Source organism: Gymnodraco acuticeps, unplaced genomic scaffold, assembly GCF_902827175.1.
Source record: "Gymnodraco acuticeps unplaced genomic scaffold, fGymAcu1.1, whole genome shotgun sequence".
Lineage (NCBI taxonomy): Eukaryota > Metazoa > Chordata > Actinopteri > Perciformes > Bathydraconidae > Gymnodraco > Gymnodraco acuticeps.
In genome coordinates, this window is record NW_022990014.1 from 1,445,730 (window position 1) to 1,467,549 (window position 21,820).

General features: G+C 39.1%; 1 protein-coding gene across 1 annotated transcript in view; it reads left to right on the forward strand.

The window, feature by feature from the left end:
- zmp:0000001200 (dedicator of cytokinesis protein 9) overlaps positions 1-21,820 on the forward strand; it is a 54,922-nt gene that overhangs the window by 25,432 nt on the left and 7,670 nt on the right. Inside the window, 39 exon segments of the mRNA XM_034213278.1 lie at positions 513-687; positions 1,698-1,750; positions 4,264-4,338; positions 4,446-4,586; positions 5,355-5,567; positions 6,104-6,226; positions 6,572-6,654; positions 7,292-7,414; positions 7,607-7,686; positions 7,815-8,002; positions 8,211-8,276; positions 8,378-8,470; positions 8,555-8,678; positions 8,819-8,937; positions 9,155-9,241; positions 9,378-9,461; positions 10,519-10,634; positions 11,020-11,089; positions 11,176-11,301; positions 11,402-11,473; positions 12,303-12,449; positions 12,554-12,637; positions 12,818-12,841; positions 12,843-12,930; positions 14,026-14,204; positions 14,310-14,426; positions 14,823-14,934; positions 15,024-15,157; positions 16,638-16,752; positions 16,880-16,946; positions 17,034-17,081; positions 18,408-18,544; positions 19,392-19,507; positions 19,669-19,806; positions 19,901-20,083; positions 20,549-20,662; positions 20,783-20,998; positions 21,194-21,251; positions 21,372-21,478. Of these exon segments, the coding sequence (XP_034069169.1) occupies positions 513-687; positions 1,698-1,750; positions 4,264-4,338; positions 4,446-4,586; positions 5,355-5,567; positions 6,104-6,226; positions 6,572-6,654; positions 7,292-7,414; positions 7,607-7,686; positions 7,815-8,002; positions 8,211-8,276; positions 8,378-8,470; positions 8,555-8,678; positions 8,819-8,937; positions 9,155-9,241; positions 9,378-9,461; positions 10,519-10,634; positions 11,020-11,089; positions 11,176-11,301; positions 11,402-11,473; positions 12,303-12,449; positions 12,554-12,637; positions 12,818-12,841; positions 12,843-12,930; positions 14,026-14,204; positions 14,310-14,426; positions 14,823-14,934; positions 15,024-15,157; positions 16,638-16,752; positions 16,880-16,946; positions 17,034-17,081; positions 18,408-18,544; positions 19,392-19,507; positions 19,669-19,806; positions 19,901-20,083; positions 20,549-20,662; positions 20,783-20,998; positions 21,194-21,251; positions 21,372-21,478 (4,395 nt within the window).

The window sequence follows — 21,820 nt, forward strand, 5'->3', positions numbered from 1 at the left end:
ATATCCACACTTGGGTATTTGATTTTTTTTATGTAGCCAGGCAGAGGGCATTACGTTTTTGGCTTATCCACCCTTGCTTGTGAATGCGATATCTCAGGAACGCGTTGAGGGAATTTCCTCACAAAGGTCCATTTCAAAGGTCAATGTAACCTTACATCATGTTTTTGGCCATAACTCAATCATTCATAGGCTCATTATAAGAAAATCACACAATTGTCTAGGATCAAAGATGAAGTGATGACATTTCCAGTTGAATAAACATGGATATAAACGGCACTTTGGATCGTTGGTGGCAGCATATAACTTTGGGGTGGTTATTGTAGTTATTATAGCTTATTTTAAACTCAACAAAGTAAATCAATTATTACAAATCAGGTACTTATATATGGCAAACATGAATGCTGCTACCTTTACGGCATAAAAAAGTTGAATTATGTTGTATCTATCAAGTTTAACTGTTTTATTTACATTTTTCTTAACACCCCCTTTTTCTCTTCTTGCTGTGGCTGCAGAACACCAAGGTTCGACGGTTTGCTTTCGAGCTGAAGATGCAGGATAAGAGCACCTACCTGCTGGCCTCGGAAAGCGAGGCAGAGATGGAGGACTGGATCAACCTGCTCAACAAGATCCTGCACAGCAGCTTTGAGATCGCCATGGCGGAGAAGAGGAATGGAGACATTCATGATGGTGTGTTGGTCCGTCGGTTCATATTTTTAGTGTCTGAAAGAACACAAATATAAAATGGAATATCATTTTTTGTTAGTCAAAATATTATCCAGTTCATGATAAGGAATATTATGTTTTTAACTATTTTGACAATTAATTAATTTCTTTGAGTACATTTTTAAGAAAATAAAGTCCAGTTCATACTTCTTGAAATTGGCTGGTTTCCTGAATCTTCTGATGGTAAACTGAATATATTTGAGTTTTGTATTGCTTGTCGGAAAAAACACGACATTTAAATATGTCAGCATGGGCTTTGGTAAAATGTGATGGACATCTTCCAAATAAATACATTAATTAAGAAAAATAGGATAATCCATAATAAAAATAACCATGTTTCAGACCTAAAAATGTGATAACTTTACTAATGCTGTTTAATTTGAGTAGTTACAGTGTTCCTATATTGTACACAAAGCTTCTAAAACGCAAATATCCTCAGTTATTATATCCTAAATAATAATCATAAATATTGAGAATCCATTAAACGCATTCATCACTATCAGTATATTTATTCTGGGATACTGTACCTGAGGATCATTCTCATCAACATCCACTCACTTCTCGCGGCTCACTTCTCCTCTACCTCTCCCTGCCCTGCAGTGATGTGATACCAGACCACCCAGACTTTTACTCACCTCCTGTCTCATAGGAGGCTTAGCCGTGGAGGAAAAAGGCTGAATGCTTTTGAACAAAACGGCCCACTAATCTTCCCTAACTCCTGAGCTTTTATTAATCACACTGCGCATCAGAGAAAACACAATTCTTCTTGAGGAGATCTCTGAGCTTTCATAAATGTACCTTTGAGACCTGCTGTATCTCCATCTCAATCCTACTGATTCATGTGCAGCTGAATTACTGTTTACTTAACTTTCCCGTCAGAAAGTGATTAAGCAGGTTTTAAAAACACAAGGAGGTTTTGTTTATGCTTTGCAAACTTTCGCCTGCATCAAATGGTGTCTTCTTTTTTCCTCTAGATGATGATCTTGGAAAGTCCGATAGCTCCTCTGGCAGCATGGACAGCTTTCAGGTAGGTCCTCCTCTCTCAGCTGGTGCTCACACATTCAGTAACGTATCTCATGGAGCTGCAGCATGAAATCTCTGGTCCTCATTGAAGGAAGAGGGCCTCTTGCCGCAAACATGTGGCTTGGATTTGGATTTAAGTGTTGCTGGTTACACACCTAATTTCTCAGTTGGTCATTTGTTTTTGTAGATCTGAAATTAATCACTGTCAGACTTATGGGAAAAAAATATACACATAGGTTTTTATCTCACTGCACGTTGTCTATTTGTGTCTGCAGATTTCTCCCAAACCCAACAGATGTTATAATTAGATAATGCTTCCTTAGCACGTTTAAACGTAGTATTTCAGAAAACAAATACTTCTAAAAATGTTTGAATTTATACCACATATTTTTCTCATACTCTCAATATCTCTTCAATAGCATATACAACATTTGTTCATAAATTCAGAGACAGTTTCATCCCACCGGCAATAAGACTGTTAAACACCTGAACTGTTGAAACAACATCCATAGCATTCATCTGCTACTTAGTAATTATGTATCTATTTATCTAATACATCATTCCAATAGCTTGCATATACTCTTATTTCACAATTTCAAATTTTTTTAAACTATTTTTCTTTTTGTATTTACATTTTATTATTTACTTGCACTATATGTTTCTGTTTATCTGTATTATTTGTGTTGCACTGTTGGAGAAGCCTTTGACCTAAGATTTTCATCGACATAACTACTCTGTAGCTATGTTCGTTTGACAAATAAAGAACCTTGAACCTTGAATATAATTTGCTTATTGAAACATAACACTTACACTATACTCTTTATGGAAGAAGAAACTTGGATCCTTACAGGTTGTTTAGCCTATTTACCTCTACTGTAGTGTCTTCTTTAAACATGCATTCAAGGATGTTATTGTCATGTGTACATAGCTACAGTATAGATATATCAATGAAAATCTTAGGTCACAGACTCCTAGTGCTGGGGGGAAACGATTATTTTGAAAACGATTAATCGGGCGATTATTTGATCGATTAGTCGACTAATCGAACGATTATTTTTCTGTTGTTCAATTCATAAAAAACGTAATGTAAAACAATTTTTTTTCACGATACTGTGTCTCAGGGGATCTTAATATTTAAGAACCTATTAATGTGTTATACCAGATTAACGGAAATAATCTCAGCTAACTGACGATACAAACCATGTTTACCAAAACAAAACACAAGTCTCATAAGAAGCATCTAAATGACCCCTGAGCGAAAAATGCTAACGGACATTGGCACAGATCTCAAGATAAAAGTACCCTTATTACTTATCGTAGCTGCACATACAATATATCCGATTAAAGCTGAGACTCCACAGATTATGTAGGTACATAGTATCATCACTGAGTGATCCGGGCTCGCGACAGGGGAAGCAAATATAGTCATCACAACACGTACCTTCACAGAGCTTCTAGGGAGATCGTCTCACCGCCGTAGCTGTCAATCTGATCAAAATACGTGTTCAATGAAATTCAAATGAGAAAAAACGCGGCTGAATCGGTTAATCCATAGGTTTTTAACGTCTATGTATAAAAAAATTATTGAATTTATAATCCATAATTCCATTTTAAATCGGAGAGCAAATGCTAGCTGCTAATGGTTGCCACCACAGCTAGCTGCTGCTTCCGGTCAAGCAGCAGTCTCAGTGAGATATACATATATAAATATCTTTGCGTTTTGGACTAACTTTAAAATATTCCCATGCTTTTGAAGACCTGGGGCGAGATGTTTTCGTTTGAGGGCTTCGTGCGCAATCCTGTGAGGAGGAGTTGGTAGCCGTTTCAGTCTCCATTGTGTTAGAAGTGCGATTGCGAACTGCTTGTTGCTTTGGGTGACCCACGTGTGTGTGGCGTCATACAGTCTATGGTGGCGACGCGTCGACGCGGAAATATGTCGTCGACGATATTTTGAAGTCGACGACGTCGACGCGTCGCTACAGCACTACAGACTCCTCCAACAATGCAACACAATAAAGCAGATAACATAGTTAAAATAGTAAATACAAATAAAATGGAATAGAAAGAATAGAAACACAAGAGATCCGCTAGTGGACAAAACCAACACATGCTTTTACTTAATGAGACCTGCATCAAGCATTATAAAACATTTCAAGGATAAAAACATCTGTTTTTCTAAATGATTAACTGACTGATGACTTACAGACTGAAAACGTTTTATTTCAGCTTCTCATGCTGTTACAGTGCTGAGTGGCACGCAATAGTAAAGCCATATGTGCATGGAAACTGGTGGTAAGAGTTTACTGGGAACAGCTTGACAGGTTACAGTGTGCTGCTCTGAAGTGTGTGCCGGGACCACCTGACCCTCACCACTGAGTCTGCCCAGTGTGATCAGCCTGTAAAATATGAAGCCATAATGATAAAACCAACCGACTGGAAATCTCTCAGACGTTGCTTTTGACGTTTCAGACAGTTTGTGGTTTGGATCCATTAAAAAAATACCTTTCTCCTCCTCAGAGTGCAAGAGATATCGAGTCCAGGATGAGGAACGAGACCAGATTGAAGCTGTTCACCCTGGACCCCGACACACAGGTAAATAAACCTAAAGCACATTTTAGTTCACTTAGTCCCGTGTGGAAATGAGATCCAACCTGACACTTTGTAATTAAATGAAATACCTTCCATTGTGCTGTCTTCAGAAACTAGATTTCTCAGGGATAGAGCCGGATGTGAAGCAGTTTGAGGAGAAGTTTGGAAAGCGTGTGCTGGTGAACTGCAATGACCTCTCATTCAACCTGCAAAGCTGTGTGGCCGAGAACGAGGAGGGACCCACCACCAACGTAAGGCTGATCTCTCTCTGGCCACAATAGGCCCTAAATAACAGAAATAGCATTATCCGGCTGACTAAAGACGCAAGAGACGCGTTGAGCAGCCGGATGAACTCCTGTCATTATTTGAGCCGCGGAAGGACTGTTGTTGGCATAGCAACCAGGCTAGAGGCTCAGTAATGGTTGGCAATCTGTATAAGGGAGCCTGATGTCCTGCTCTCTCTCCTTACAGAAACAGTCTATCAACATGTCAAAACAACACACACACACACACACACACACACACACACACACACACACACACACACACACACACACACACACACACACACACACACACACACACACACCACACACACACACACACACACTGTTCAACGACTGTAAGATGACATTTATTTTATGGAGTTGTATTTTATTTCATTTTTAAATGTATTTTCCTTTATTTCATTTTAGTAAAGTAGTAATATATTTAGAGTTTTACATTTTGTGTAGATGTGAAACTAAACTACGCTGAAAATAACACTTTGTCTGTTGGGTCATTCATTATTTAGTTTGCTGAGTGAAACGTTGCATGTAACACAGTTAAGTGATTGTGAAAGTGTATGCTATCTAGAGTCCTGTTTTACAGCTGTTGGAGCACCTATTAAGTTTTAATTTTAATGCAGTTCCTATGTTCTTTAAGTTATAGTGTGTAAGCAGCCTGGTTGACAAAATGCACAAGTTAAAAAATCAGCATCATCCGTACAATACTCAATTGCTACTCTCTTTCATTTCCAGGTGGAGCCATTTTATGTCACCCTGTCACTGTTTGACATCCAGAACGGCAGGAAGATCTCCTCGGACTTCCACGTGGACTTAAACCATCCGTCTGTACGAGGCATGCTGCCCAGTAACACCAGTCAGTATATGAACGGGGGAGGGGACACCCACCCTGAAGGGCAACGGTTAGTCTATGGGGTGCCAGAGGCAGCGATGCAGTATCCGAGACAGGTACAGAAAATACAGAGTTAAACTTTAAAACATCCATGCTTGTGGCTCTGACACTTTACTGTACACAGTGACACTTTGGACAAAATGCTTGTCAGCATGCTAACAATGACATACTAACACCCTGATGTTTAACTGGTATAATGTTTACCACCTTTTTTTGCAAATGAACACTTACCACATCAAATTATTTTTGTTTTGCAGCTATTTAAAACCACTAGGAAAACATCAAATGTAGACCTTATGATTGTACTATACAGGAAAGGAGGGGGTTCACAAAAGTTATTACAAATGATGTTGTAGGGGAATTTCTTAGAAACTACAAATGTGAAGTCTTTAAGATTAATCTACTGATGTACATACATGTATATTTTATGACAGTCATTCAGCCAATAATTGTTAGTTATGTCCTAAGAAACAGAAATTGCCATCTCTAGAATAAACAAAACATCATAATTGCTCTTCCCAACATAAATGTGTCTCCTGTTTTATATTCAAATGTGAAAGTGGAAATTCTAACATTTTCATGGTCTCCACAGGGTGTATTCTCAGTAACGTGCCCCCACCCAGATATCTTCCTGGTGGCTCGCATAGAGAAGGTGCTGCAGGGAGGAATAAACCACTGTGCCGAGCCGTACACCAAGAGTTCAGACTCCACCAAGGTACTGACCCTACCCCGAACTCCCTTCACTGTCCTCAACACGGGGCAGCAAGTCTCCCAGACTCAGCAGATTCCACCATATTATTCCACATTATACACAGATAATCATCCTTGTTTTTAAGTGCTGACCAGTTGCACAAAGACGTCTAACACAAGCATTGACTTTGGCTGAACAAATGTGGTTGTGCCCCCTGAGGGGACCGTGGTGTGGAGTAATGAGATTCAGTTCAGAAAAATGTGCTTTACGTCTGTGTGGCAGCGTGCTGAATATGTTACAGTGCTGCAGGGCTTAGAGTGTGTCGAAGTGATGAAGCTCAGCTCACACTGTGTTCATGTTTTCCACTAGGTGGCACAGAAGGTCCTGAAAAATGCAAAGCTGGCATGTTGCCGGCTGGGCCAGTACAGGATGCCTTTTGCCTGGGCAGCAAGGTATTTATTCTCTTTTTATTATTAATCATTACGTTTTTTCCATCAGTTTTCAGCAACATGTTCTGTGTACTTTACACCAGAACCACAGCCCATACAAACACACACAGTCACAGTAGTGATGTGAATGCTTAAAACATAAATCAAATATCATAGTATTATATAATTAAATACAATTGATACTAGATAGTGAAAAATTAAGCACTGACAATTTATTCTCACTCAAAAAAAATATAAATATTTTTGTTATAATTAAACATTATTTAATAATTCTAATCATTGGGGGTTATTTTCAATAACACATTAACCATATGGATAATTAATTGATTTGTTTTTTACAGAAGAAATAACACTATGTTTAGCTTCTGAAATGTGAAGATTGGCTGCTTTCTGTTTTATATCAGTATACATTTAATTTGTTTTAAATGTCTCATTGCTGCTCTAGGAAAATGGGATGGATGTTTTTTAGTAGTTTGGTTTTTGACAAACTAAACAATTAATTGGTTAATCGAGGAAATATATAGATTAATAAAATATGGTACTATGATATGATACCTAGTACTTTTTCTTTTCAAACAGTTTACATGAGGGTGTTCAGGACAATAAAAACCTTCCTGACTCTTGTTCTTCCTTCTTGCAGGACTTTGTTCAAAGATGCTTCAGGGACATTGGACAAAAGTGCTCGTTTCTCCCCTCTCTACAGACAGGACAGCAACAAGCTCTCCAATGACGATGTGCTCAAACTGCTGGCTGATTTCAGAAAGTTAGTATTCCTCAAAGGAAACCGTAGAAGTAGTCTTACAGATGTTCTGGAAAGGCAAATATGGAACACAAATGTTGTTGGGTTTTAAAAAGTTAGATGTTTGCCCACATCTGTGAATGTGGTGTGTGTGTATTATATACTATTTGAAGATGATAGCAAAGGCTTAACTGGAGTTTATTTTCTCTTCCTCAGGCCAGAGAAAATGGCCAAGCTGCCTGTAATCCTCGGAAACCTTGATGTTACTATTGACAATGTAGCCCCCGACCTGACAAGTAAGGCCTCTGAATGTGTTCCTTGCGGCCAACATGAGAGATGAAAGCTGTTCCTGCTCACAGCAGATCTGTCACGATGTCTGCAGGCTGATTATTTGGTCTCTTCTCCCCCCTGCTTCTGTATATAGATTGTGTTACCTCATCCTACATTCCTGTGAAGCAGTTTGATGTCAGCCAGAAGACCAACATCTTCTTTGAAGTGGAGGAGTTTGTGCCGTGCTTAGCCAAATGTTCTCAGCCTTTCACCATCTACAACAATCACCTCTATGTGTACCCGAGGCACTTGAAGTATGACAGCCAAAAGTCATTTGCAAAGGTAACACAAATCTTTCATTTGTAGGTTAATTGACACAGGAGGTGGATATTTGAGGATTTTGTCCTCCATATGTTGCCTTACAGTTTTCTGTTAAACAGTCAAATTAAATATTATTACTGGAACGACTTTCCCTTTTTCTTGTCGTCTAAAGTAACAGCACCTCTTCACTAATAGTTTGGCTAACTGTGTCTGTTTTGTCTTTCTTTAGGCTAGAAACGTAGCTGTCTGCATTGAGTTCAAGGACTCAGATGAGGAGGAGGCTGTTTCACTAAAGGTAAACTCAAATCATTCCTGGACGTTTTTCCAAATCCAAAAAAAGCAAAACTCTCCAGTCACAGGAGCCAACTAACTTTTATTATTATTATTATTCCACAGTGCATCTATGGCCGACCTGGAGGACCCTTGTTTACCAAAAATGCCTTCGCATCAGTATTGCATCACCAGCATAACCCTGAGTTCTATGATGAGGTAAGACACACTGCAGTAAATGTATAAAAACAAAAAGTTAAGTCCATATAATCAAATACTGAATGTTTATCTCTTATTCCTTAGTTTAAGATTGAGCTGCCAACCCAGCTCCACGAAAAACACCATCTGCTCTTCACCTTCTACCACGTCAGCTGTGAAAGCAACAACAAGGCCAGCACCAAAAAGAGAGACCTGGTTGAGACTCAAGGTAACACACTGAAACCAAATCTCGAATAATTGTTCATAGCGTTGCCAGATCACAAAAATACCTAAAAAATATCTGTGTTTTGTAAATGTTGACTGCCTTGAAACATCAGACTTTGACTTTGCCTTGGTCTCCTCTCTCAGTGGGATACGCCTGGCTCCCCCTGCTGAAAGATGGCCGGGTGACCATGAATGAGAGTCAGATCCCTGTGGCTGCCAACCTGCCTGCTGGATACCTCGGCTGTCAGGAGGGGGCCAGCAAGGTAGAGAAGTGAAGCAGTGATGGCTTGGCCTCAAAAGTTAATGTGCTGAACTCTTATTTTCATTATTTAGTGCAAAACTGATTTAATAATATGTTTTGGAGATGCCAAGCCAAAAACCAAAACCTCCAATAGGAAAAATCGATGTTTTATGTTGACATGAACTCACTGCAGGATATATTCTGAGTTATTGAAAGAAAGATTTGTCTTTGTGTTACAGCATTCAGGACCTGAGGTCAAATGGGTGGATGGAGGCAAGCCTTTATTTAAGGTTGCCACTCACCTCGTGTCCACTGTCTACACTCAGGTTAGTTCGGTTTTCAACAAACTGTGAGTGTAGTTCCTGTCTGATCTGCATACCTTCTTACTTTGGATGTGGATTCAATTAAACGCAGTTTAATGGAATAAACGTATACAGTCTGACCTTCTTTTTTTTCTCATAGGATCAACATTTGCACAATTTCTTTGATCACTGTCAGAGCACTGAAGCTGCGCCCCAGGGAGGAGAATTGGTCAAATACCTGAAGGTAAACCAATAAGAATTAAGCCATTCATTTGGTACAAATAGTAACTTAAATGCATGCCAATTGAGATAACGTAAAACATGTTATTTGTTTTTATCAAACAAAATGTGTAGACCTTGTGTCTTTATTAAAGGCATTATTGCTTTATTTTAGGTAAATTAATTGGTAAGCATTCTGTGTACATGCTTGAAATAGCTTTTTTTTGTGCTACACTGTGTGGGCTATGTTTTAAACCACAATCATTAATGTTGACATAAAGTCTACTTTTCTATTTTGGCATATGCTGTGTAACTGAGTGCACAAGGATGAATAAATGTATGATTGGGAATTAACTCTGAACAGAATGGTATTTGATATATCTGTAAGGGAAAGGTCAGAACTGTCTTCTCAATTTTATGTTGTTGCTAACCGTAGCTCATACTCCCGTAAAACCGCAGACAGTCACACTTGGTTAGAGCTGAACAGCAGAGAGATTAATGTTCTGCTTTATGCTGCGGCTTGCCAACAGTGCATTCTTCTGGACAGTTTGGGAAGAGATTTTTCTCCTTTTGCCATGGTAGCTCGGGATTTTTTTCCATCTCATACTCTTATTCCAGTCCTTGGGAATATCAGTTCATTGTTCCCCTGGCAGAGATAGACATGCAGAGCAACACTTGGTCCAATGCATCTCTTGGGTGCAAATGTAAACACAGCAGAGAACATGAACAATAGCCAGAGGGTCAAACAGCAGGTCAGCCATGTTGATTGGCAGCTCTCCAAATGACTTGGCAGCGCCTATGTTAGTTTCCTGTACACGAATATGATGCTCCAGTATCTTAACTGTTATGTTAACGGAAACTGAAGCATACGCTGTGGGTAATTAGCAGATTGTTTTTCATCTATGTCCTCTTCCTCCCCTTGTTGCTATTAGATTCGTTTTTTTATATATTCTTTTTAGCCTTCTCTGCTCTGTTTTTAAGTGGTGCTAGAAAATTATTTCATTGCTTTCCCCACGTATTCACCTCATTATACATGCACTCAATCTCTGCATAAACATATATCTGCAATGTTTTACCCTCAGAGCCTGCATGCCATGGAGAGCCATGTGATGATTAAGTTCCTACCCACCACCCTGAATCAGCTCTTCAGGGTGCTAACCAGTGCCACCCAGGAGGATGTAGCAGTCAATGTAACCAGGCAAGTTTACCGGGGATAATCCTGTTCTTGCTGTAAAGTGTCTCTACTGTAGGCTATTTTTATTTTATGTACAGCACTTTGGCTCGACCAAAAATCGTTTATAAATGTGCTATATAAATAAAACTTGATTTGATTTGATTCTTAACAACATCATAAAAATCAAGTTGTTTATGTTAATAACAATACACAAGTTGATATATCGCACTTAAATGAATATGATTAAAATGTCAAAAGAAAACTCTGAAGATGGCTGATATTCATGGGAATTTAATAAATATCAACATTTATTTCCATAAACTATTAATAAGTGATGCCTCCTGCTGTGTCAGCTTCTTTCAGGACCATATCCTAACACACATTTTGTTTTGCAATTGTTTTGTTTCAGAGTCATGATTCACATTGTAGCCCAGTGCCACGAGGAGGGGTTGGAGCACTACCTGAGGTCATATGTAAAGGTAAAAATCACAAACCATATGTCACATTTCAATGTCTATATGTTAGTGCTTGTACTCAAAGTTCTTTCTGCTTGTGTCACCTACAGTTTGTATTTAAGTCTGAGCCACAAACATCCTCCTCCAACCGATTAGTGCACGAGGAGTTGGCTAAAGCCATGACTGCTATCTTGAAGCCTTCCACTGACTTCCTCACGAGTAACAAACTCCTCAAGGTAACATATTTCTACTTTTTAAAGAGTATATGGTGTGTGATTATAACTGCCATGAATGTCCTCTTTATTGTTTTCTGATTGATGTTTGTCTGCCTCGCAGTACTCCTGGTATTTCTTTGAAGCCTTAGTGAAGTCCATGGCTCAGTACTTGATAGAGAGCTGTAAAGTGAAGGTAAGTCTGCCACAACATGTGTGTGTTTGACTCAGGGTGTCTGTTTCATAAAGGCTTAGGTTCTTTACTGTGGTTTACAACCTGCCACGTCTTGTGGACAGCCGCAGTACCACAGTCAAAGTATTATGTATCCACAGACTATCCCACACTACTGTGCAGTTTTATTGGCTGCATTTGTTCGTACCCCATAAGCAACCACATCCCCGTGTCTAACTGCCTCTGGCCTCTTAAGTGGAGGCCTCAGTGGAGACTGTGAGCTTAGGGTTAAAGTACAAGGCTGGGGATATTCTGTACTACAGACAAATCCTGCTAAAGACCAAAGTGTCATTGATTGATTTTGACAAAAAAGAGGTATATGGCACAGAGAGATAATATTTTAAGTGGGCACTTTAGGCCATGAACAGAAACCAATATTTGGCTAATTCTGTCTGTTTCAACTTTACTCATTCTAGAGATTTTCACATCATAATATAAGTGGGGACTTGTGCCACACATTAGATATACAAAGTACTTTGAACTTTTTGGGTTAGTTATAGGCAAACTTAGAAATGTCATTTGTTTAGTGGTCTAGAAACCCTTATTTGCAGTGTAATAGGTTAACAACTATTAATTGACTCCTGTTTTCTCCTTGACTCCTTATATAATTTGTTTGTATACAGCCTACAATCATAAACATTTGGTCACCCATGGTCTACACAAGCAATATATGTTTTTATGAATTGTTGATGTTGGTCTTTTCATTGGAAGTATTACCATACTACTCTTTTAAACTGGGGTGTTTTATGGTATATAATACCTTTTGTACGAACTTGTGTGATGTGTTCTGCAGCTGTCCAGGAATCAGCGCTTCTCAGCAGCCTTCCATCACACTGTGGAGACTCTGGTCAACATGATGATGCCACACATCACTCAGAAATACAAAGACAACCTCGATGCTGCCAGGAACGCTAACCACAGTCTGGCGGTCTTCATCAAGGTTAGGGGCTACAGTAACTGTATCTGGCATGGTTTTAACCGTGTGTTTTAAAATGTACGAGTGTATATTTATTTATTTATTTATTCTTCCCCATCCTCCTGTAGCGCTGTTTCAACCTGATGGACAGAGGCTTTGTGTTCAAGCAGATCAACCACTATTTCAACTGTTTTATGCCTGGAGACCCAAAGGTACACAGTACAAACAGTTACAGATTTTATACTAACACATTTGGAGACAAGTTTTGTAATATTTCTTGCGAGCGCCCTAATGAAGGATTTCAGGGTGTGCTTCAGGCAAGTTTTGGACAAGTTTGTGTTTGAGTGATGTATTAAAGCGGCCTCCCTGGTTTCTGTCTTTTCTGAATGCAGACGCTGTTTGAGTTCAGGTTTGAGTTTTCTGCGAGTGGTGTGCAACCACGAGCACTACGTCCCCTTAAACCTGCCCATGCCTTTTGGAAAGGGAAGGATAATGAGATTTCAAGGTGAGGAGATCATCAAATGTACATGATGTTGAAGTACCATGCCTGATGGTAGTGTGCTTAAATGCCAGTTCGCTAACATTGCATGTGTTTGAGTAGAAAAATATTGAAATCAAACCAAAAGTGGTTTACGCTACAAAACTGTAAAAAAGCCAGCAAAAATGTTAAAGCTGTACTTATTTTTATCTAATGGATATAAAATAAAAGTGCATTTACAAAGCAGTGAAACAGGTTTTCTGCAGTCTTTAATTCTACAGAACATGCTTTGTCCTTTTTGTGTTCCTCAATTAGCTTTATTATCTCCAAATGATACGGTGGAGTCATGTGATACTCTAGTAGGTAGGTGTGAGGATGTGCTGCTTTCATGTCTGCTCCAAAAAGAGCAGACTCCAATCTAATCATTCAATCATGATCAGAGAAGGTCACACGATTTGCTCCAAAATCTGAACTTAGTCACTTATTTCCAAATGTTGCTTCATCCTTATGAGGTGGCAGTATTTATCTATTTTCTAACACTTTACAGAAAGATACTGATTCATAATTTGTATGTGTGTATAAGCTGAGAGTGCAGATATGGGTGATTAAGTGTGCAGTTAGTATTTTAAATCTTAAATTGATTTGGAGTTAATAACTAATGATTACAATGATTCCAAAATACCTTTTTTTAATGATTAGACAAAACGGTGCGTTTAACTTGATTTCACCGCCATTCTGGGAGATCTTTTTCTGATTTGGGATGCTTTACTTGTGTTTGATATTGTTGGAAATCAAAAGCTTTTATTCTATTTGTCTTTTTCAAAACAATCACTGTTGATGTGGAGCAGCAGCTCTGTTACACAGCCTGAATCTGTCAACACAAAACGTCATATAGATCAATAGCTGAAAGCATCCAATAATTAATTGTCATAATATTTTTTTTTTGCCAGCATTTAATAGCATCAATAATCTGTAGCTCGTCCAAGCTTTCCTGTTTTCTGGTCAATTTTATTTGGTCTGATTGATGTTCATTTAGAAATGTACTCATTGAACCTTTCACATCCTTCACTAACCTCTCTGTCATCCAAACCTAATCTATGTGTCCTCGTCTCTCTCCCTCAGACCTCCAGATGGATTACTCGCTGACAGATGACTTCTGTAAGAACCACTTCCTGGTCGGGCTGCTGCTCAGGGAGGTCAGTACAGCTCTGCAGGAGTTCAGGGAGATCCGTCAGATAGCCATCCATGTGCTGAAGAACCTGATGATGAAACACACATTTGATGAGCGCTACTGCTCCAAGGTAAGCCGAGGCTTCGTACCTCCATCTCTTGACATCTACTTCTCTTCAGTGTTTGACGTGTGTGACCCTGAGATATTTTGTTGAGATGATTTATTTGTTTTGCAGAGCCAGCAGGCCAGGTTGGCCACCCTGTACTTTCCCTTGTTTGGTCTGCTCCAGGAGAACGTCAACAGGCTGAATGTGAAGGAAGTATCTCCATTCACCGTCAACCACTCCAACAATGTAAGGGCGCCTCCTAGTGGCTTCTTTTTGACATTGCATTTAGCATGCTCAGCAACACATATCTGTCAAAAATACAGCAATGATATATATGCTTTTAGCACAATAAAGTATATTCAGTTATTTTTAATAAACACTTTTTAACATCTGCATCATATCTTTTTAACAGTTTGGATTTCATTATAACAAAACAAAGGGTTTCTTTACTGTTACTAGGCCATACTGAATCTTTAAAACATTAATCTGCTAACTGAAATGACCAACCAAAGACATGTTAGGACCTACGGAGCCCTCATAAGACTAACAACTTATATGTATGTACTAGTTTTCCATTTCTTAATACATCCCCATATAATATATGTGTTTTTCTTTAATCATTAAACTGTTGTTTCTCCTCAGAATGGAAAGGATGATTCTCTTCTTACCAACATCTTGATGACACCTCCCAGATCTAGCACCTTTCTGGACACCAGCTTGCACAAAGATGTTTTTGGAGTCATCTCTGGCACATGTGAGTGGACAGATGATCCTGAAAATCAATAAATATATAACATTTTGGTTTTATGGAAATATAAAACTGCTCTTTTTTGTTTTTGATAGCTTCACCTCACACATCGTCGACGCCCAACATTAACTCTGTTCGCCACGCAGACTCTCGTGGCTCACTCATCAGCACTGACTCTGGAAACAGCCTACATGAGAAGCACAATGACAAGAGCAACTCCCTGGACAAGGTAACTCCCAGAAAGTGCTGCAAGAGGCTGTGAGAGTCATTTCATACAAAATGTATTAGAAATAAATTGTAGGCTCCTGTGACATTGTTTTCAGTGTGCCTAGACATAACAGAGTTGTGTGACAAAAGTACCCCAGAAAGTCACCTATTGTTAACTTGTACCATTAACTCCCCCACCTAATCTGGTTGTGGCAGACGGAGAAGTTTTTACGGAGACACTCTGTCAATGTCCTGCGCTTCTTTATGGAAACTGATGAGTCCATGCTCTCCCTGCGCTCCAAGCGTGTCACCATGGACTTCTCCCTGCTTTCTGTCCCCTGTGTGCCAGAGAGCGCCCTGCAGCCCATCATTTCACTTCAAGTACAAAAGTCCTCATCCCTCTTAGGAGTGTCCCATCTGGGAATGTTAGAGTGTGTGTGAGTTTCCTAAACCCTAAGCCCTTTCTTTGCCAGATGATTCTCAGGCGTTGGCCTGTTTGTTCTCTGGTACCATAAAGCAGAGATTCTGTTCAGGGCCTCACAGGGTTTGTTTTTGCTTTTTTTCCCAGATGTTGATAAGCATGCAGAGTTAAGGGATTTTCCCCTTTTGAGTTCCTCTCACGTGTGCTGTGTCATTTTTCTGCTTTCACTAAAGAACATCAAAACTAAATCTGAGAAGAAGTCCTTTGAACACAAACCATTTTAACTGTCACTGTCTGTGTTTGTGATGTTTATCTTCTATTAAACATCTTCTGTTTTTACATGCGATAGATGCTGTGTGTGTAAAGGCTAAAGGGGAAAAGGAGGACACTCAAGTCATGTGTTATTATTGCTCACATTTAAATGAAACTGACTCCACCACAGCTTTATAGTTTGTATCCACCTTTCCGAGAAAACTATCTTTAGCCCTGAAGTAATCACTCTCCAAAATAAGAAGCTGAGGCCATGGCTTCATGCTTTCCATTAAGTCATCCCCAGCCAGTTTCATGGTCTAGAGTAGACTAACTGCTGGCAAAGGAACGTGCTTGATGCGTGGCCAACCCCTCGCTGTGGTAGAGCGGCTGCTCCACTGCTTTGGTTTTTCTCCCTCCTCTCTGCTTCAGCTGGGAGAAATGCTGTTTGTTTTCCACCAGCAGTTTTTTTTCCACGATGCATAGAGCCCTGCAACATCTGAGTGAATGACAACTAGTGTAGTTTGAGCACAGAAATCCCAGGCCATCAGAAAAAACACTCACCCTCAATGTAGTTAATGCAATACAGGTTCAAGCCTCAGTTGTCTCTTGATGTTGGACAATTACCACAAAACTGGATATGAAATATTTCTAATTGCCATGGAGAATTCCATTTTGAAAATCACACAATAAAAACTCCCATTTAGTTTCTGTAGACAGAACTTGTGGTTTATCTTAAAACAGCAAAAGGAGAAAGACAGAACAAAGAGCCCTAAAACAATAATATATTTATTTATATCTACAGTATCTGACCCTATTCTTTGTCCCTCAGAACCAGGCTGCTTCAAACCTGGGCAGTTCCCTGCTGCGATGTGATAAACTGGACCAGGCAGAGATCAAGAGCCTCCTCATGTGCTTCTTACATGTGCTCAAAAGCATGTCTGAAGGTAACATCTCTCTCCTAAATAAATGCACTCACCATCTTTCTGTCTTGATATTTGAACACTCAACTTACTCGCATGTCTACATTAACAAAACAAATTGTCTCTTCGATGTCAATCTGTCTTTTTCCAGATGCTCTGTTCACATACTGGAACAAGGCTTCACCTGCTGAGTTAATGGACTTCTTCACTCTAGTCGAGTAAGACGTCTACTATTGCTTTCATGACATTGTGAGTAAAGCTTATGAATATATTGTGACTGATTTTTCACTTTCCTTTTCTTTCAGAGTGTGCCTCCATCAGTTCAAATACATGGGGAAGAGATACATTGCAAGGTAATGTTGTTGTTAGTATCTGAATCTGGTTCATTAATGTCATTCTTGAAAGTCTTTTTAAATCAAATGTATTGATTGATTTACAATGAAAATGTTATTCATATTATTAAAAAGAGATTCTCCACAATTGTTTCAAGAAAACTCCCTGGCAACTCCAGCAATAGTCAAAGCGCCTTGGATGGAAACTGCAGTTCTAATAGATACATATTATGATGTCTTTTTTAAGATATATAGATAGAATACCTTAACATAATGATACAAATAAATGAAATTCTGGTGTCCATTTAAATGTCTATGTCTGACATGATGTAGCTACTTATTTTCTTCATTTTAAATCACCCAGTGTAAAACGATTCATAATGTGTGACAAAGGGTGTGACTTTATGTTGAGTGTTTAAAATCCAACACACACACACACACTGTACTGACTCCACCATGGGGGAGCTCTGGCCTCAACTCCCAGAGGGCTTTGGGTGTTCACTCTCTCTAACCTCCCACCACTCTTTCTATCTCTATTCGTTTAAATGCTGGCAAGTTTAACACAATGAAATAAAACCTGGCTCCTGCCCTCTCCTGCTTGGGTAAGACTAAAGGTGGAACTGACTCTCAACCTTAATGCATGATGTTTTTTCACTCGACACAAGTTTCAGTGCTGTGAAACAGCAACTGGCTTTAAAATCATCTAAAGCATTTGTCTCTGTTCACCTAAGTGCATGACGTTTTCTGTAACTCACTGCTCGAATGCTGCTTCTGCTTGATGATTGAACTGCATGGAATACAATATAAACCGGACAACTTCACTGCATGATCGAATAATATCTTTCTAATTATGATACATTTAAAACTCCTAAGTTAAATATTTAACTAGACCAGAGGTTTGAGTATGAGTCTGGCCTCCCCACGAGGAGTCAGAACTGTATAAGGGGGACGCTCACTGAATTTAAGTGGAAACATATTACATTTGGTTAAAGAGATAGTTTAGAGATACAGTAGCTTTGGGGAAATGTACTATTTGTCACACTTTCCCAGGGTCAGAAGCTAATAAATACATTAGGACAGGCCTTTTTTTAATGCATTTTGTGTAGTCTTGTAGTCAATGGATGTGTGCATATGGGATCAAATAACTAAATCATGACTCAGCAACTCAGCAAGTAAACTGAGTAACCAAACTAAGTGAACTAAGTGGAGTATTAGGTATTAGACTTAGAAAAATAAAAACGTTTGAGTAGTATTTACCCTACTCAAGTGTCAAGAATAGCGTATTATTCACCCTAACCTGCTTCACTAACCGGCCATCCGTCTAACATTGTCCTGTTTCCTCATCAGGAACCAGGATGGGGCAGGACCCGTAGCACATGAGCGGAAGTCTCAGACTCTGCCTGTGTCCCGTAACAGGGCGGGAATGATGCATGCCCGCTTACAGCAGCTCAGCAGCCTGGATAACGCAAACACTTTTAACCACAGTAAGTTCTCAATACTTGTCATCAAACCTCCACCAGCTGACCACCGCCCTCCGCCTCACTCTGTGTAATCTCCTCATGCTTTTTAATATCATCAACATCATTCTCATCCTCTGTTTAAACCCAGCTCGCTGAAAAGGCCTCAGAAGACATACATTAGATCTAATGAGGGTTAAGTCGTGTGTGGCATTATATTGGTATTATCCACAGGGCTTAATCTCTCAGTCTGTTAAATGGCATGATTTAACACAGTTTCTTTGTGTTTTCAGTGTAAGAAAGATTTCAAGTATTCTTGGAATATCTGTAGACCATGGTAAGAATGTGTCAGGTTGGCAGGCAGTTTGCAGACTGGCTTTGTTCATTTGGTTTAAATTAAGAGCATGCCTACTTTATTAATATAACTGGACATTAGCCTTCAAAATCTTTCCATTCCTCTGGTCAGCACATCTGCTCTGAACCTCATTTTACACTTCATTTTCTGACCAAAAAAAACTAGACCATGTAAAACATGAAGGGTTTCATTCCAAAATGAGTATTTCATAAAAAATATGATATATATATATCATATTTCATTAAAAGATAATATGTTGACACTAAATTATTGCTACAATTTGTACACATCATATGTGCCTCACCAACTAATTACGATTCATTGTACAGAAGGTGTTAATTTTGTAGAGAACGATTTTTTAAGTTTGGAATGAAACTTAAGCTTTTCATCATATAATGACATTTTATAGCTTTGCCTTTAACACTCATATATACAGGTCTCTTATATTATCATATAATTTATGATATTTGAAAATGGTGAGGGTGAACCAACTACAGCTTTCTGTTTTATTTCCTTCAGCCTACAGTCACTCGGATGCAGACGTGTTGAATCAGTCTCTGCTGGAGGCTAACATCGCTACTGAAGTGTGTCTGACTGTCCTGGACACGCTAAGCATCTTCATCATGGGATTCAAAGTAACATACCTGACATTTTACTTGTCAAACATTTACTTAACTCATAAATTGAAATACAGTGTTTAGGTTTTACTAATGTATGTTTTGTATTACATTTAAATGTGATGTTCGGTTTCTGTGTTTTAAATGAGTTTCTGTAATAATACTCTCTTCCTCCACAGACCCAGCTGTGCTCAGACCACGGCCACAGTCCACTGATGAAGAAGGTGTTTGAAGTCCACCTCTGTTTCCTCCGGATCAATCAGTCAGAGACAGCCCTCAAGCAGGTCTTCACTTCACTGCGCACCTTCATCTACAAGGTGAGAAGGCGTTGATTTCCCTAGCAATACTCTGTTGTTGCTTTATGGTCTAAGGCTTGTTACTGACGATCTGTCTGTCTTCTTCACCCTCTAGTTTCCCTGCACTTTTTTTGAGGGGCGCGCTGACATGTGTGCTGCTTTCTGCTGTGAGATCTTGAAGTGTTGTAACTCCAAGCTGAGCTCCATTCGCAGTGACGCAGCCCATCTGCTCTACTTCCTCATGAAGAGCAACTTTGATTACACAGGGCGCAAGTCTTTTGTCCGGACGCACTTACAGGTGGGGATATATGGACTTTTGTCCAGAGGATAAAAAGAATAAATCTTTCATATTCACATTATTTCACCAAAATGATCTGGTGTTGTGGAAGACCCTGGGCCCAGTTTAACATCCCAAATAACAAACCTTAATGTTTTTTCAATCTTATACGTCATGCTTTTCCTTTTATTGTGAAATTAAAATTGTTTATTAATAGGGCCTTGAAGTGATGTACAGTAATGTTAGAAAAGTCACAGCAAAACCACAAAAATGCGTTAAAATCCTTTTTTTAATTAGTTTTAAACTAAACGTTTTTTCTTAAGGTCATAAGCCAAAGTGCAATTTGAATCTTTATTTTATTTACGTATTCAGTCTTAAGGTCTGTGGGGTGCATTAAACAATAAAATGTTATGACAATGTCAACAAAACACATGGGTTAAGTATAATTTAATAATGATTATAATGTGTGTCTTTCTCTTTCTTTAGGTGGTGATTGCTGTCAGTCAGTTGATAGCTGATGTGATTGGTATCGGCAGTACTCGCTTCCAGCAGTCTCTGTCGATAATCAACAACTGTGCGAACAGTGACAAAACTATAAAGGTCAGGAACTAATTGATGTGCATGAATATTTTCTGCTTCCACAGAAACAGTTGAATATATGTATGCTTAAACTAGCAATGCCATGACTGACTGTTCCCGTTTCTGCATCCTCCTAAACAGAACACAGCTTTCCCATCAGATGTGAAGGATCTGACCAAACGCATCAGAACGGTTCTGATGGCCACGGCTCAGATGAAGGAGCACGAGAGGGATCCAGAGATGCTGGTGGACCTGCAGTACAGCCTCGCCAAGTCTTACGCCAGCACGCCTGAACTACGCAAGACCTGGCTGGACAGCATGGCCCGAATCCACGTGAAGAACGGAGACATGTCAGAGGTCTGTGGTCAATGTAATAGACTTTAGTAGTTAGGTTTGTGTTGCGTGATCAAGTACTGACTGAATTTACGTTGTATTTGTCGAAGTTATTTTGGCTATTGTCACAGTATATGAGTGATTAGACCTATAATATAATTAATTCTATCACAATCACTATGTATGTTCTGACCTACGTTTTTCTTTGTTTGTTGACAGGCGGCCATGTGCTATGTGCACGTTGCAGCACTTGTGGCAGAATATCTTCGGAGAAAAGGTACTTTCATAATTTTCACTTGCATGCCATACAGCAGCTCTTTTTGTGTGTCTTGTGTGATTCTTATTTTCCTAAATTGGCTAATTGTTAAAATGTTGCCTCATCTTATTCTGTTTGCAGGCATGTTCAAACAGGGCTGCTCAGCTTTTAGAGTGGTGACTCCAAACATTGATGAAGAAGCAGCAATGATGGAGGACGTCGGCATGCAGGACGTCCATTTCAATGAAGTATGTAGAATATCATGAATTCATAGACAGTCTGTGGGATCAACATCATAACTTTATTTGATTACATTGTTATTCAGAAATATGCATTACAATGTAGCCTTGTCTTACAGATGCTGAGGTTGAGTTTACTTTTTGGAAAAGAGTATTTGCGAAGTGAATGCAATACAAACTCATTTGACATCTTATCTTCAGATCTATAATAATCCAGATTTAAAATAATAAACTATCATTGTAATAATAACTGTCTCTCTATAGTTTATCATAGATTTAGCTGACTAAATAGATACATTTCCTGAGAATCAAAGACATTTTGTTATTTTAAAATACATAATTAGTACTCTT